At 50.8% G+C, this 17,090-nt stretch overlaps 1 protein-coding gene across 19 annotated transcripts in view; it reads left to right on the top strand.

Moving 5' to 3' along the window:
* The window catches only part of OBSCN (obscurin, cytoskeletal calmodulin and titin-interacting RhoGEF), an 882,373-nt gene that overhangs the window by 380,258 nt on the left and 485,025 nt on the right, over positions 1-17,090 (top strand). For 17 of the 19 annotated variants that reach the window (XM_075315914.1, XM_075315911.1, XM_075315913.1 and 14 more), the window contains one exon: positions 2,379-2,645. The exons of the other annotated variants lie outside the window; for them this stretch is intronic. In XM_075315914.1, coding sequence (XP_075172029.1) covers positions 2,379-2,645 — 267 coding nt within the window. The remainder of the gene's footprint in view (positions 1-2,378; positions 2,646-17,090) is intronic. 19 annotated transcript variants of the gene reach the window in all.

The following is a 17,090-nucleotide window of genomic DNA, read 5'->3' as shown; positions in this document are numbered from 1 at the left end:
AACTACTATAATACTGCCCCCTATATACAAGAGTATAACTACTATAATACTGCCCCCTATGTACAAGAATATAACTACTATAATACTGCCCCTATATACAAGAATATAACTACTATAATACTGCTCCTATGTAGAAGAATATAACTACTATAATACTGCCCCTATGTACAAGAATATAACTACTATAATACTGCCCCTATGTACAAGAATATAACTACTATAATACTGCCCCTATGTACAAGAATATAACTACTATAATACTGCCCCCTATATACAAGAATATAACTACTATAATACTGCCCCCTATATACAAGAGTATAACTACTATAATACTGCCCCCTATGTACAAGAATATAACTACTATAATACTGCCCCTATATACAAGAATATAACTACTATAATACTGCCCCCTATATACAAGAGTATAACTACTATAATACTGCCCCTATGTACAAGAATATAACTACTATAATACTGCCCCTATGTACAAGAATATAACTACTATAATACTGCCCCCTATGTACAAGAATATAACTACTATAATACTGCCCCCTATATACAAGAATATAACTACTATAATACTGCCCCCTATATACAAGAATATAACTACTATAATACTGCCCCTATGTAGAAGAATATAACTACTATAATACTGCCCCTATGTACAAGAATATAACTACTATAATACTGCCCCTATGTACAAGAATATAACTACTATAATACTGCCCCTATGTACAAGAATATAACTACTATAATACTGCCCCCTATGTACAAGAATATAACTACTATAATACTGCTCCTATATACAAGAATATAACTACTATAATACTGCCCCCTATGTACAAGAATATAACTACTATAATACTGCTCCTATATACAAGAATATAACTACTATAATACTGCCCCCTATATACAAGAATATAACTACTATAATACTGCCCCCTATGTACAAGAATATAACTACTATAATACTGCCCCTATATACAAGAATATAACTACTATAATACTGCCCCTATGTACAAGAATATAACTACTATAATACTGCCCCTATATACAAGAATATAACTACTATAATACTGCCCCTATATACAAGAATATAACTACTATAATACTGCCCCTATATACAAGAATATAACTACTATAATACTGCTCCTATATACAAGAATATAACTACTATAATACTGCTCCTATGTACAAGAATATAACTACTATAATACTGCCCCTATGTACAAGAATATAACTACTATAATACTGCCCCTATGTACAAGAATATAACTACTATAATACTGCCCCCTATATACAAGAATATAACTACTATAATACTGCCCCCTATATACAAGAATATAACTACTATAATACTGCCCCCTATGTACAAGAATATAACTACTATAATACTGCCTCCTATGTACAAGAATATAACTACTATAATACTGCCCCTATGTAGAAGAATATAACTATTAAAATTAAGTGCCCCATGAACATCATTGCCCGTTTCTTGTGAGTGGCCATGCCTTTCTTGTATGTCCGCTGTGATATCTTGAGTCCGCTGTGATGTCATCAGTCTGCTGTGATGTCATCAGTCCGCTGTGATGTCACCAGTCCGCTGTGATGTCATCAGTCCGCTGTGATGTCATCAGTCCGCTGTGATGTCACTAGTCCGCTGTGATGTCACCAGTCCGCTGTGATGTCACCAGTCTGCTGTGATGTCACCAGTCCGCTGTGATGTCACCAGTCTGCTGTGATGTCACCAGTCCGCTGTGATGTCACCAGTCTGCTGTGATGTCATCAGTCCGCTGTGATGTCACCAGTCTGCTGTGATGTCATCAGTCCGCTGTGATGTCATCAGTCCGCTGTGATGTCATCAGTCCGCTGTGATGTCATCAGTCCGCTGTGATGTCACTAGTCCGCTGTGATGTCACCAGTCCGCTGTGATGTCACCAGTCTGCTGTGATGTCACCAGTCCGCTGTGATGTCACCAGTCTGCTGTGATGTCACCAGTCCGCTGTGATGTCACCAGTCTGCTGTGATGTCATCAGTCCGCTGTGATGTCACCAGTCTGCTGTGATGTCATCAGTCCGCTGTGATGTCACTAGTCCGCTGTGATGTCACCAGTCCGCTGTGATGTCACCAGTCTGCTGTGATGTCACCAGTCCGCTGTGATGTCACCAGTCTGCTGTGATGTCACCAGTCCGCTGTGATGTCACTAGTCCGCTGTGATGTCATCAGTCCGCTGTGATGTCATCAGTCCGCTGTGATGTCACTAGTCCGCTGTGATGTCACCAGTCCGCTGTGATGTCACCAGTCCGCTGTGATGTCACCAGTCCGCTGTGATGTCATCAGTCCGCTGTATCTCTGGGCGTCTCTTTGCTGTGTTTCAGCCCTCCCTGTTGCGTTCACACATGCGCTACATAACATTGAGCCGGAGGAGGGGAGGACGGGCGTGCTACAGTGCGAGGTGTCCCGGGACGGAGCCCCCGTGGAGTGGAGGAAGGGGGCTCTGGTCCTGCAGTCCGGTGAGAAGTATGAGATGAGACAAGATGGCCATGTTGTTGAATTAGTGATCCACAATGTGGCCCTGGAGGACTGTGGCCCCTACACCTGCAGCTCCGGATCCGCCCACACCACCGCCTCCGTGTTTGTACAAGGTAACCTCCGTGTGAAGTAATAGAGCCTCTATAATGGAGGCCCCATGTGACCTCCAATCTGTGATGAAAGCCCCCTGTGACCTCTACCCTGTGATTAAAGCCCCCTGTGACCTCTAGTCTGTGATGGAGGCCCCCTGTGACCTCTACCCTGTGATGGAGGCCCCCTGTGACCTCTACCCTGTGATGGAGGCCCCCTGTGACCTCTACCCTGTGATGGAGGCCCCCTGTGACCTCTACCCTGTGATGGAGGCCCCCTGTGACCTCTACCCTGTGATGGAGGCCCCCTGTGACCTCTACCCTGTGTCGGAGGCCCCCTGTGACCTCTACCCTGTGATGGAGGCCCCCTGTGACCTCTACCCTGTGATGGAGGCCCCCTGTGACCTCTACCCTGTGATGGAGGCCCCCTGTGACCTCTACCCTGTGATGGAGGCCCCCTGTGACCTCTACCCTGTGATGGAGGCCCCCTGTGACCTCTACCCTGTGATGGAGGCCCCCTGTGACCTCTACCCTGTGATGGAGGCCCCCTGTGACCTCTACCCTGTGATGGAGGCCCCCTGTGACCTCTACCCTGTGATGGAGGCCCCCTGTGACCTCTACCCTGTGATGGAGGCCCCCTGTGACCTCTACCCTGTGATGGAGGCCCCCTGTGACCTCTATGGGTTAACCTGTCTATGTTTGTGCTTTACACTGCGGCTCCTCTCTCTTATCTGGGGGCTGTCACTGCTTTATATCTATATGATTATCGGCTTTACACTGCGGCTCCTCTCTCTTATCTGGGGGCTGTCACTGCTTTATATCTATATGATTATCGGCTTTACACTGCGGCTCCTCTCTCTTATCTGGGGGCTGTCACTGCTGTATATCTATGTTTATCGGCTTTACACTGCGGCTCCTCTCTCTTATCTGGGGGCTGTCACTGCTGTATATCTATATGTTTATCGGCTTTACACTGCGGCTCCTCTCTCTTATCTGGGGGCTGTCACTGCTGTATATCTATATGTTTATCGGCTTTACACTGCGGCTCCTCTCTCTTATCTGGGGGCTGTCACTGCTGTATATCTATATGTTTATCGGCTTTACACTGCAGCTCCTCTCTCTTATCTGGGGGCTGTCACTGCTGTATATCTATATGTTTATCGGCTTTACACTGCAGCTCCTCTCTCTTATCTGGGGGCTGTCACTGCTGTATATCTATATGATTATCGGCTTTACACTGCGGCTCCTCTCTCTTATCTGGGGGCTGTCACTGTTGTATATCTATATGTTTTTATCGGCTTTACACTGCGGCTCCTCTCTCTTATCTGGGGGCTGTCACTGCTGTATATCTATATGTTTATCGGCTTTACACTGCGGCTCCTCTCTCTTATCTGGGGGCTGTCACTGTTGTATATCTATATGTTTATCGGCTTTACACTGCGGCTCCTCTCTCTTATCTGGGGGCTGTCACTGCTGTATATCTATATGTTTTTATCGGCTTTACACTGCGGCTCCTCTCTCTTATCTGGGGGCTGTCACTGCTGTATATCTATATGTTTATCGGCTTTACACTGCGGCTCCTCTCTCTTATCTGGGGGCTATCACTGCTGTATATCTATATGTTTATCGGCTTTACACTGCAGCTCCTCTCTCTTATCTGGGGGCTGTCACTGCTGTATATCTATATGTTTATCGGCTTTACACTGCGGCTCCTCTCTCTTATCTGGGGGCTGTCACTGCTGTTTATCTATATGTTTATCGGCTTTACACTGCGGCTCCTCTCTCTTATCTGGGGGCTGTCACTGCTGTATATCTATATGTTTATCGGCTTTACACTGCGGCTCCTCTCTCTTATCTGGGGGCTGTCACTGCTGTATATCTATATGTTTATCGGCTTTACACTGCGGCTCCTCTCTCTTATCTGGGGGCTGTCACTGCTGTATATCTATATGTTTATCGGCTTTACACTGCGGCTCCTCTCTCTTATCTGGGGGCTGTCACTGCTGTATATCTATATGTTTATCGGCTTTACACTGCGGCTCCTCTCTCTTATCTGGGGGCTGTCACTGCTGTATATCTATATGTTTATCGGCTTTACACTGCGGCTCCTCTCTCTTATCTGGGGGCTGTCACTGTTGTATATCTATATGTTTATCGGCTTTACACTGCGGCTCCTCTCTCTTATCTGGGGGCTGTCACTGTTGTATATCTATATGTTTATCGGCTTTACACTGCGGCTCCTCTCTCTTATCTGGGGGCTGTCACTGCTGTATATCTATATGTTTATCGGCTTTACACTGCGGCTCCTCTCTCTTATCTGGGGGCTGTCACTGTTGTATATCTATATGTTTATCGGCTTTACACTGCGGCTCCTCTCTCTTATCTGGGGGCTGTCACTGCTGTATATCTATATGTTTATCGGCTTTACACTGCGGCTCCTCTCTCTTATCTGGGGGCTGTCACTGCTGTATATCTATATGTTTATCGGCTTTACACTGCGGCTCCTCTCTCTTATCTGGGGGCTGTCACTGCTGTATATCTATATGTTTATCGGCTTTACACTGCGGCTCCTCTCTCTTATCTGGCGGCTGTCACTGCTGTATATCTATATGTTTATCGGCTTTACACTGCGGCTCCTCTCTCTTATCTGGGGGCTGTCACTGCTGTATATCTATATGTTTATCGGCTTTACACTGCGGCTCCTCTCTCTTATCTGGGGGCTGTCACTGTTGTATATCTATATGTTTATCGGCTTTACACTGCGGCTCCTCTCTCTTATCTGGGGGCTGTCACTGCTGTATATCTATATGTTTATCGGCTTTACACTGCGGCTCCTCTCTCTTATCTGGGGGCTGTCACTGCTGTATATCTATATGTTTATCGGCTTTACACTGCGGCTCCTCTCTCTTATCTGGGGGCTGTCACTGCTGTATATCTATATGTTTATCGGCTTTACACTGCGGCTCCTCTCTCTTATCTGGCGGCTGTCACTGCTGTATATCTATATGTTTATCGGCTTTACACTGCGGCTCCTCTCTCTTATCTGGGGGCTGTCACTGCTGTATATCTATATGTTTATCGGCTTTACACTGCGGCTCCTCTCTCTTATCTGGGGGCTGTCACTGCTGTATATCTATATGATTATATGATTATCGGCTTTACACTGCGGCTCCTCTCTCTTATCTGGGGGCTGTCACTGTTGTATATCTATATGTTTTTATCGGCTTTACACTGCGGCTCCTCTCTCTTATCTGGGGGCTGTCACTGCTGTATATCTATATGTTTATCGGCTTTACACTGCGGCTCCTCTCTCTTATCTGGGGGCTGTCACTGCTGTATATCTATATGTTTATCGGCTTTACACTGCGGCTCCTCTCTCTTATCTGGGGGCTGTCACTGCTGTATATCTATATGTTTATCGGCTTTACACTGCGGCTCCTCTCTCTTATCTGGGGGCTGTCACTGCTGTATATCTATATGTTTATCGGCTTTACACTGCGGCTCCTCTCTCTTATCTGGGGGCTGTCACTGCTGTATATCTATATGTTTATCGGCTTTACACTGCGGCTCCTCTCTCTTATCTGGGGGCTGTCACTGCTGTATATCTATATGTTTATCGGCTTTACACTGCGGCTCCTCTCTCTTATCTGGGGGCTGTCACTGCTGTATATCTATATGTTTATCGGCTTTACACTGCGGCTCCTCTCTCTTATCTGGGGGCTGTCACTGCTGTATATCTATATGTTTATCGGCTTTACACTGCGGCTCCTCTCTCTTATCTGGGGGCTGTCACTGCTGTATATCTATATGTTTATCGGCTTTACACTGCGGCTCCTCTCTCTTATCTGGGGGCTGTCACTGCTGTATATCTATATGTTTATCGGCTTTACACTGCGGCTCCTCTCTCTTATCTGGGGGCTGTCACTGTTGTATATCTATATGTTTATCGGCTTTACACTGCGGCTCCTCTCTCTTATCTGGGGGCTGTCACTGCTGTATATCTATATGTTTATCGGCTTTACACTGCGGCTCCTCTCTCTTATCTGGGGGCTGTCACTGCTGTATATCTATATGTTTATCGGCTTTACACTGCGGCTCCTCTCTCTTATCTGGGGGCTGTCACTGCTGTATATCTATATGTTTATCGGCTTTACACTGCGGCTCCTCTCTCTTATCTGGGGGCTGTCACTGCTGTATATCTATATGTTTATCGGCTTTACACTGCAGCTCCTCTCTCTTATCTGGGGGCTGTCACTGCTGTATATCTATATGTTTATCGGCTTTACACTGCGGCTCCTCTCTCTTATCTGGGGGCTGTCACTGCTTTATATCTCTATGATTATCGGCTTTACACTGCGGCTCCTCTCTCTTATCTGGGGGCTGTCACTGCTGTATATCTATATGATTATCGGCTTTACACTGCGGCTCCTCTCTCTTATCTGGGGGCTGTCACTGTTGTATATCTATATGTTTATCGGCTTTACACTGCGGCTCCTCTCTCTTATCTGGGGGCTGTCACTGCTGTATATCTATATGTTTATCGGCTTTACACTGCGGCTCCTCTCTCTTATCTGGGGGCTGTCACTGCTGTATATCTATATGTTTATCGGCTTTACACTGCGGCTCCTCTCTCTTATCTGGGGGCTGTCACTGCTGTATATCTATATGTTTATCGGCTTTACACTGCGGCTCCTCTCTCTTATCTGGCGGCTGTCACTGCTGTATATCTATATGTTTATCGGCTTTACACTGCGGCTCCTCTCTCTTATCTGGGGGCTGTCACTGCTGTATATCTATATGTTTATCGGCTTTACACTGCGGCTCCTCTCTCTTATCTGGCGGCTGTCACTGCTGTATATCTATATGTTTATCGGCTTTACACTGCGGCTCCTCTCTCTTATCTGGGGGCTGTCACTGCTGTATATCTATATGTTTATCGGCTTTACACTGCGGCTCCTCTCTCTTATCTGGGGGCTGTCACTGCTGTATATCTATATGTTTATCGGCTTTACACTACTTGTGTCTTGTCTTTCTTTAGGGGGTGAAGAGTATCCCTGTCCTCTCTCATCCATATAGTGTCATCTGCTTTACACTGCAGCTCCTCTCTCATCCATATAGTGTCATCTGCTTTACACTGCAGCTCCTCTCTCATCTATATAGTGTCATCTGCTTTACACTGCAGCTCCTCTCTCATCTATATAGTGTCATCTGCTTTACACTGCAGCTCCTCTCTCATCTATATAGTGTCATCTGCTTTACACTGCAGCTCCTCTCTCATCCATATAGTGTCATCTGCTTTACACTGCAGCTCCTCTCTCATCTATATAGTGTCATCTGCTTTACACTGCAGCTCCTCTCTCATCTATATAGTGTCATCTGCTTTACACTGCAGCTCCTCTCTCATCTATATAGTGTCATCTGCTTTACACTGCAGCTCCTCTCTCATCTATATAGTGTCATCTGCTTTACACTGCAGCTCCTCTCCCCGGGGCCTCCGCTGGAGGCGGGGACACATTTAACATCTTTGTCTCTTGCTATTATTTGCTCTGTGTAAAATGTGTATTTTTCCCTGGATGTCTAGTCACATGACTGACCAGGGCTCTTTGACAAGGGGGCGGTGCCTCTGTGACCTGCCGTCCAGTGCTGGGGTCATTGGTGGGAGGCTTAGCAGAGGCTTTAGTGGTGACACGTGGGGCGGTATAGAAGGGTTATCTTCTGAGTAAAGGGGCTCATCCCGCTGAGAGGCGAGACCCCGAAATCCTGACCTGTCCACTGCTCATCTCAAGACTCAGCCTCTGGATGACGCCTCCAATTACATAGAAGCTCTACTATCGGTGCCGCACTACCTATGTAGATCACACTGAGCGCCCCCTGCTGTCAGTATAGATGAGGGCACACCCCACTGACCTAGATAGATCACACTGAGCGCCCCCTGCTGTCAGTATAGATGAGGGCACACCCCACTGACCTATATAGATCACACTGAGCGCCCCCTGCTGTCAGTATAGATGAGGGCACACCCCACTGACCTATATAGATCACACTGAGCGCCCCCTGCTGTCAGTATAGATGAGGCACACCCCACTGACCTATGTAGATCACACTGAGCGCCCCCTGGTGTCAGTATAGATGAGGGCACACCCCACTGACCTATGTAGATCACACTGAGCGCCCCCTGCTGTCAGTATAGATGAGGGGTCACCCCACTGACCTATATAGATCACACTGAGCGCCCCCTGCTGTCAGTATAGATGAGGGCACACCCCACTGACCTATGTAGATCACACTGAGCGCCCCCTGCTGTCAGTATAGATGAGGGCACACCCCACTGACCTATATAGATCACACTGAGCGCCCCCTGCTGTCAGTATAGATGAGAGCACACCCCACTGACCTATGTAGATCACACTGAGCGCCCCCTGCTGTCAGTATAGATGAGGGCTCACCCCACTGACCTATGTAGATCACACTGAGCGCCCCCTGCTGTCAGTATAGATGAGGGGTCACCCCACTGACCTATGTAGATCACACTGAGCGCCCCCTGGTGTCAGTATAGATGAGGCACACCCCACTGACCTATGTAGATCACACTGAGCGCCCCCTGCTGTCAGTATAGATGAGGGCACACCCCACTGACCTATATAGATCACACTGAGCGCCCCCTGCTGTCAGTATAGATGAGGGGTCACCCCACTGACCTATATAGATCACACTGAGCGCCCCCTGCTGTCAGTATAGATGAGGGCACACCCCACTGACCTATGTAGATCACACTGAGCGCCCCCTGCTGTCAGTATAGATGAGGGCACACCCCACTGACCTATATAGATCACACTGAGCGCCCCCTGCTGTCAGTATAGATGAGAGCACACCCCACTGACCTATGTAGATCACACTGAGCGCCCCCTGCTGTCAGTATAGATGAGGGCTCACCCCACTGACCTATGTAGATCACACTGAGCGCCCCCTGCTGTCAGTATAGATGAGGGGTCACCCCACTGACCTATGTAGATCACACTGAGCGCCCCCTGCTGTCAGTATAGATGAGGGCACACCCCACTGACCTATGTAGATCACACTGAGCGCCCCCTGCTGTCAGTATAGATGAGGGCACACCCCACTGACCTATGTAGATCACACTGAGCGCCCCCTGCTGTCAGTATAGATGAGGGCACACCCCACTGACCTATATAGATCACACTGAGCGCCCCCTGCTGTCAGTATAGATGAGAGCACACCCCACTGACCTATGTAGATCACACTGAGCGCCCCCTGCTGTCAGTATAGATGAGAGCACACCCCACTGACCTATGTAGATCACACTGAGCGCCCCCTGCTGTCAGTATAGATGAGGGCTCACCCCACTGACCTATGTAGATCACACTGAGCGCCCCCTGCTGTCAGTATAGATGAGGGGTCACCCCACTGACCTATGTAGATCACACTGAGCGCCCCCTGGTGTCAGTATAGATGAGGCACACCCCACTGACCTATGTAGATCACACTGAGCGCCCCCTGGTGTCAGTATAGATGAGGGCACACCCCACTGACCTATGTAGATCACACTGAGCGCCCCCTGCTGTCAGTACAGATGAGGGCTCACCCCACTGACCTATGTAGATCACACTGAGCGCCCCCTGCTGTCAGTATAGATGAGAGCACACCCCACTGACCTATGTAGATCACACTGAGCGCCCCCTGCTGTCAGTATAGATGAGGGCACACCCCACTGACCTATATAGATCACACTGAGCGCGCCCTGCTGTCAGTATAGATGAGGGCTCACCCCACTGACCTATGTAGATCACACTGAGCGCCCCCTGCTGTCAGTATAGATGAGGGCTCACCCCACTGACCTATGTAGATAACACTGAGCGCCCCCTGCTGTCAGTATAGATGAGGGCTCACCCCACTGACCTATGTAGATCACACTGAGCGCCCCCTGCTGTCAGTATAGATGAGGGCACACCCCACTGACCTATGTAGATCACACTGAGCGCCCCCTGCTGTCAGTATAGATGAGGGCTCACCCCACTGACCTATGTAGATCACACTGAGCGCCTCCTGCTGTCAGTATAGATGAGGGCTCACCCCACTGACCTATGTAGATCACACTGAGCGCCCCCTGCTGTCAGTATAGATGAGGGCACACCCCACTGACCTATGTAGATCACACTGAGCGCCCCCTGCTGTCAGTATAGATGAGGGCTCACCCCACTGACCTATATAGATCACACTGAGCGCCCCCTGCTGTCAGTATAGATGAGGGCACACCCCACTGACCTATGTAGATCACACTGAGCGCCCCCTGCTGTCAGTATAGATGAGGGCTCACCCCACTGACCTATGTAGATCACACTGAGCGCCCCCTGCTGTCAGTATAGATGAGGGCACACCCCACTGACCTATGTAGATCACACTGAGCGCCCCCTGCTGTCAGTATAGATGAGGGCTCACCCCACTGACCTATATAGATCACACTGAGCGCCCCCTGCTGTCAGTATAGATGAGGGCACACCCCACTGACCTATGTAGATCACACTGAGCGCCCCCTGCTGTCAGTATAGATGAGGGCTCACCCCACTGACCTATGTAGATCACACTGAGCGCCCCCTGCTGTCAGTATAGATGAGGGCACACCCCACTGACCTATGTAGATCACACTGAGCGCCCCCTGCTGTCAGTATAGATGAGGCACACCCCACTGACCTATGTAGAGCACACTGAGCGCCCCCTGCTGTCAGTATAGATGAGGGCTCACCCCACTGACCTATGTAGATCACACTGAGCGCCCCCTGCTGTCAGTATAGATGAGGGCACACCCCACTGACCTATGTAGATCACACTGAGCGCCCCCTGCTGTCAGTATAGATGAGGGCTCACCCCACTGACCTATGTAGATCACACTGAGCGCCCCCTGGTGTCAGTATAGATGAGGGCACACCCCACTGACCTATGTAGAGCACACTGAGCGCCCCCTGCTGTCAGTATAGATGAGGGGTCACCCCACTGACCTATGTAGATCACACTGAGCGCCCCCTGCTGTCAGTATAGATGAGGGCACACCCCACTGACCTATGTAGATCACACTGAGTGCCCCCTGCTGTCAGTATAGATGAGAGCACACCCCACTGACCTATGTAGATCACACTGAGCGCCCCCTGCTGTCAGTACAGATGAGGGCACACCCCACTGACCTATGTAGATCACACTGAGCGCCCCCTGGTGTCAGTATAGATGAGAGCACACCCCACTGACCTATGTAGATCACACTGAGCGCCCCCTGCTGTCAGTATAGATGAGGGCTCACCCCACTGACCTATGTAGATCACACTGAGCGCCCCCTGCTGTCAGTATAGATGAGGGCACACCCCACTGACCTATGTAGATCACACTGAGCGCCCCCTGCTGTCAGTATAGATGAGGGCTCACCCCACTGACCTATGTAGATCACACTGAGCGCCTCCTGCTGTCAGTATAGATGAGGGCTCACCCCACTGACCTATGTAGATCACACTGAGCGCCCCCTGCTGTCAGTATAGATGAGGGCACACCCCACTGACCTATGTAGATCACACTGAGCGCCCCCTGCTGTCAGTATAGATGAGGGCTCACCCCACTGACCTATATAGATCACACTGAGCGCCCCCTGCTGTCAGTATAGATGAGGGCACACCCCACTGACCTATATAGATCACACTGAGCGCCCCCTGCTGTCAGTATAGATGAGGGCCACCCCACTGACCTATGTAGATCACACTGAGCGCCCCCTGCTGTCAGTATAGATGAGGGCACACCCCACTGACCTATGTAGATCACACTGAGCGCCCCCTGCTGTCAGTATAGATGAGGCACACCCCACTGACCTATGTAGAGCACACTGAGCGCCCCCCTGCTGTCAGTATAGATGAGGGCTCACCCCACTGACCTATGTAGATCACACTGAGCGCCCCCTGCTGTCAGTATAGATGAGGGCACACCCCACTGACCTATGTAGATCACACTGAGCGCCCCCTGCTGTCAGTATAGATGAGGGCTCACCCCACTGACCTATATAGATCACACTGAGCGCCCCCTGCTGTCAGTATAGATGAGGGCACACCCCACTGACCTATATAGATCACACTGAGCGCCCCCTGCTGTCAGTATAGATGAGGGCACACCCCACTGACCTATGTAGATCACACTGAGCGCCCCCTGCTGTCAGTATAGATGAGGGCACACCCCACTGACCTATGTAGATCACACTGAGTGCCCCCTGCTGTCAGTATAGATGAGAGCACACCCCACTGACCTATGTAGAGCACACTGAGCGCCCCCTGCTGTCAGTATAGATGAGGGCACACCCCACTGACCTATGTAGATCACACTGAGCGCCCCCTGCTGTCAGTATAGATGAGGCACACCCCACTGACCTATGTAGATCACACTGAGCGCCCCCTGCTGTCAGTACAGATGAGGGCACACCCCACTGACCTATGTAGATCACACTGAGCGCCCCCTGGTGTCAGTATAGATGAGAGCACACCCCACTGACCTATGTAGATCACACTGAGCGCCCCCTGCTGTCAGTATAGATGAGAGCACACCCCACTGACCTATGTAGATCACACTGAGCGCCCCCTGCTGTCAGTATAGATGAGGGCACACCCCACTGACCTATGTAGATCACACTGAGCGCCCCCTGCTGTCAGTATAGATAGGGCACACCCCACTGACCTATGTAGATCACACTGAGCGCCCCCTGCTGTCAGTATAGATGAGGGCACACCCCACTGACCTATGTAGATCACACTGAGCGCCCCCTGCTGTCAGTATAGATGAGGCTCACCCCACTGACCTATGTAGATCACACTGAGCGCCCCCTGGTGTCAGTATAGATGAGGGCTCACCCCACTGACCTATGTAGATCACACTGAGCGCCCCCTGGTGTCAGTATAGATGAGGGGTCACCCCACTGACCTATATAGATCACACTGAGCGCCCCCTGCTGTCAGTATAGATGAGGGGTCACCCCACTGACCTATGTAGATCACACTGAGCGCCCCCTGCTGTCAGTATAGATGAGGGCACACCCCACTGACCTATGTAGATCACACTGAGCGCCCCCTGCTGTCAGTATAGATGAGGGCACACCCCACTGACCTATGTAGATCACACTGAGCGCCCCCTGCTGTCAGTATAGATGAGGGCACACCCCACTGACCTATGTAGATCACACTGAGCGCCCCCTGCTGTCAGTATAGATGAGGGCACACCCCACTGACTTATGTAGATCACACTGAGCGCCCCCTGCTGTCAGTATAGATGAGGGCACACCCCACTGACCTATGTAGATCACACTGAGCGCCCCCTGCTGTCAGTATAGATGAGGGCACACCCCACTGACCTATGTAGATCACACTGAGCGCCCCCTGCTGTCAGTACAGATGAGGGCACACCCCACTGACCTATGTAGATCACACTGAGCGCCCCCTGCTGTCAGTATAGATGAGGGCTCACCCCACTGACCTATGTAGATCACACTGAGCGCCCCCTGCTGTCAGTATAGATGAGGCACACCCCACTGACCTATATAGATCACACTGAGCGCCCCCTGCTGTCAGTATAGATGAGGGCACACTCCACTGACCTATGTAGAGCACACTGAGCGCCCCCTGCTGTCAGTATAGATGAGGGCACACTCCACTGACCTATGTAGATCACACTGAGCGCCCCCTGCTGTCAGTATAGATGAGGGCACACCCCATTGACCTATGTAGATCACACTGAGCGCCCCCTGCTGTCAGTATAGATGAGGGCACACCCCACTGACTTATGTAGATCACACTGAGCGCCCCCTGCTGTCAGTATAGATGAGGGCACACCCCACTGACCTATGTAGATCACACTGAGCGCCCCCTGCTGTCAGTATAGATGAGGGCACACCCCACTGACCTATGTAGATCACACTGAGCGCCCCCTGCTGTCAGTATAGATGAGGGGTCACCCCACTGACCTATGTAGATCACACTGAGCGCCCCCTGCTGTCAGTATAGATGAGAGCACACCCCACTGACCTATGTAGATCACACTGAGCGCCCCCTGCTGTCAGTATAGATGAGGACACACCCCACTGACCTATGTAGATCACACTGAGCGCCCCCTGCTGTCAGAATAGATGAGGGCACACCCCACTGACCTATGTAGATCACACTGAGCGCCCCCTGGTGTCAGTATAGATGAGGGCACACCCCACTGACCTATGTAGATCACACTGAGCGCCCCCTGCTGTCAGTATAGATGAGGGCTCACCCCACTGACCTATGTAGATCACACTGAGCGCCCCCTGCTGTCAGTATAGATGAGGCACACCCCACTGACCTAGATAGATCACACTGAGCGCCCCCTGCTGTCAGTATAGATGAGGGGTCACCCCACTGACCTATGTAGATCACACTGAGCGCCCCCTGCTGTCAGTATAGATGAGGGGTCACCCCACTGACCTATGTAGATCACACTGAGCGCCCCCTGCTGTCAGTATAGATGAGGGCACACCCCACTGACCTATGTAGATCACACTGAGCGCCCCCTGCTGTCAGTATAGATGAGGGCACACTCCACTGACCTATGTAGATCACACTGAGCGCCCCCTGCTGTCAGTATAGATGAGGGCACACCCCACTGACCTATGTAGATCACACTGAGCGCCCCCTGCTGTCAGTATAGATGAGGGCACACCCCACTGACCTATGTAGATCACACTGAGCGCCCCCTGCTGTCAGTATAGATGAGGGCACACCCCACTGACCTATGTAGATCACACTGAGCGCCCCCTGCTGTCAGTACAGATGAGGGCACACCCCACTGACCTATGTAGATCACACTGAGCGCCCCCTGCTGTCAGTATAGATGAGGGCACACCCCACTGACCTATGTAGATCACACTGAGCGCCCCCTGGTGTCAGTATAGATGAGGGCACACCCCACTGACCTATGTAGATCACACTGAGCGCCCCCTGCTGTCAGTATAGATGAGGGCACACCCCACTGATCTATGTAGATCACACTGAGCGCCCCCTGCTGTCAGTATAGATGAGGGCACACCCCACTGACCTAGATAGATCACACTGAGCGCCCCCTGCTGTCAGTATAGATGAGGGCACACCCCACTGACCTATGTAGATCACACTGAGCGCCCCCTGGTGTCAGTATAGATGAGGGCACACCCCACTGACCTATGTAGATCACACTGAGCGCCCCCTGCTGTCAGTATAGATGAGGGCACACCCCACTGATCTATGTAGATCACACTGAGCGCCCCCTGCTGTCAGTATAGATGAGGGCACACCCCACTGACCTATGTAGATCACACTGAGCGCCCCCTGCTGTCAGTATAGATGAGGGCACACCCCACTGATCTATGTAGATCACACTGAGCGCCCCCTGCTGTCAGTATAGATGAGGCACACCCCACTGACCTATGTAGATCACACTGAGCGCCCCCTGCTGTCAGTATAGATGAGGGCACACCCCACTGACCTATGTAGATCACACTGAGCGCCCCCTGCTGTCAGTATAGATGAGGCACACCCCACTGACCTATGTAGATCACACTGAGCGCCCCCTGGTGTCAGTATAGATGAGGGCACACCCCACTGACCTATGTAGATCACACTGAGCGCCCCCTGCTGTCAGTATAGATGAGGGGTCACCCCACTGACCTATGTAGATCACACTGAGCGCCCCCTGCTGTCAGTATAGATGAGGGCACACCCCACTGACCTATGTAGATCACACTGAGCGCCCCCTGGTGTCAGTATAGATGAGGGCACACCCCACTGACCTATGTAGATCACACTGAGCGCCCCCTGCTGTCAGTATAGATGAGGGCACACCCCACTGACCTATGTAGATCACACTGAGCGCCCCCTGCTGTCAGTATAGATGAGGGCTCACCCCACTGACCTATGTAGATAACACTGAGCGCCCCCTGCTGTCAGTATAGATGAGGCACACCCCACTGACCTATGTAGATCACACTGAGCGCCCCCTGCTGTCAGTATAGATGAGGGCACACCCCACTGACCTATGTAGATCACACTGAGCGCCCCCTGCTGTCAGTATAGATGAGGGCACACCCCACTGACCTATGTAGATCACACTGAGCGCCCCCTGCTGTCAGTATAGATGAGGGGTCACCCCACTGACCTATATAGATCACACTGAGCGCCCCCTGCTGTCAGTATAGATGAGGGCACACCCCACTGACCTATGTAGATCACACTGAGCGCCCCCTGCTGTCAGTATAGATGAGGGCACACCCCACTGACCTATATAGATCACACTGAGCGCCCCCTGCTGTCAGTATAGATGAGAGCACACCCCACTGACCTATGTAGATCACACTGAGCGCCCCCTGCTGTCAGTATAGATGAGGGCTCACCCCACTGACCTATGTAGATCACACTGAGCGCCCCCTGCTGTCAG

This window comes from Anomaloglossus baeobatrachus, chromosome 6 (genome assembly GCF_048569485.1).
Source record: "Anomaloglossus baeobatrachus isolate aAnoBae1 chromosome 6, aAnoBae1.hap1, whole genome shotgun sequence".
NCBI classification, from domain to species: Eukaryota; Metazoa; Chordata; class Amphibia; order Anura; family Aromobatidae; genus Anomaloglossus; species Anomaloglossus baeobatrachus.
Note: the sequence above shows the minus strand (reverse complement) of the source record. Positions and strands in the feature narration are given on the sequence as shown.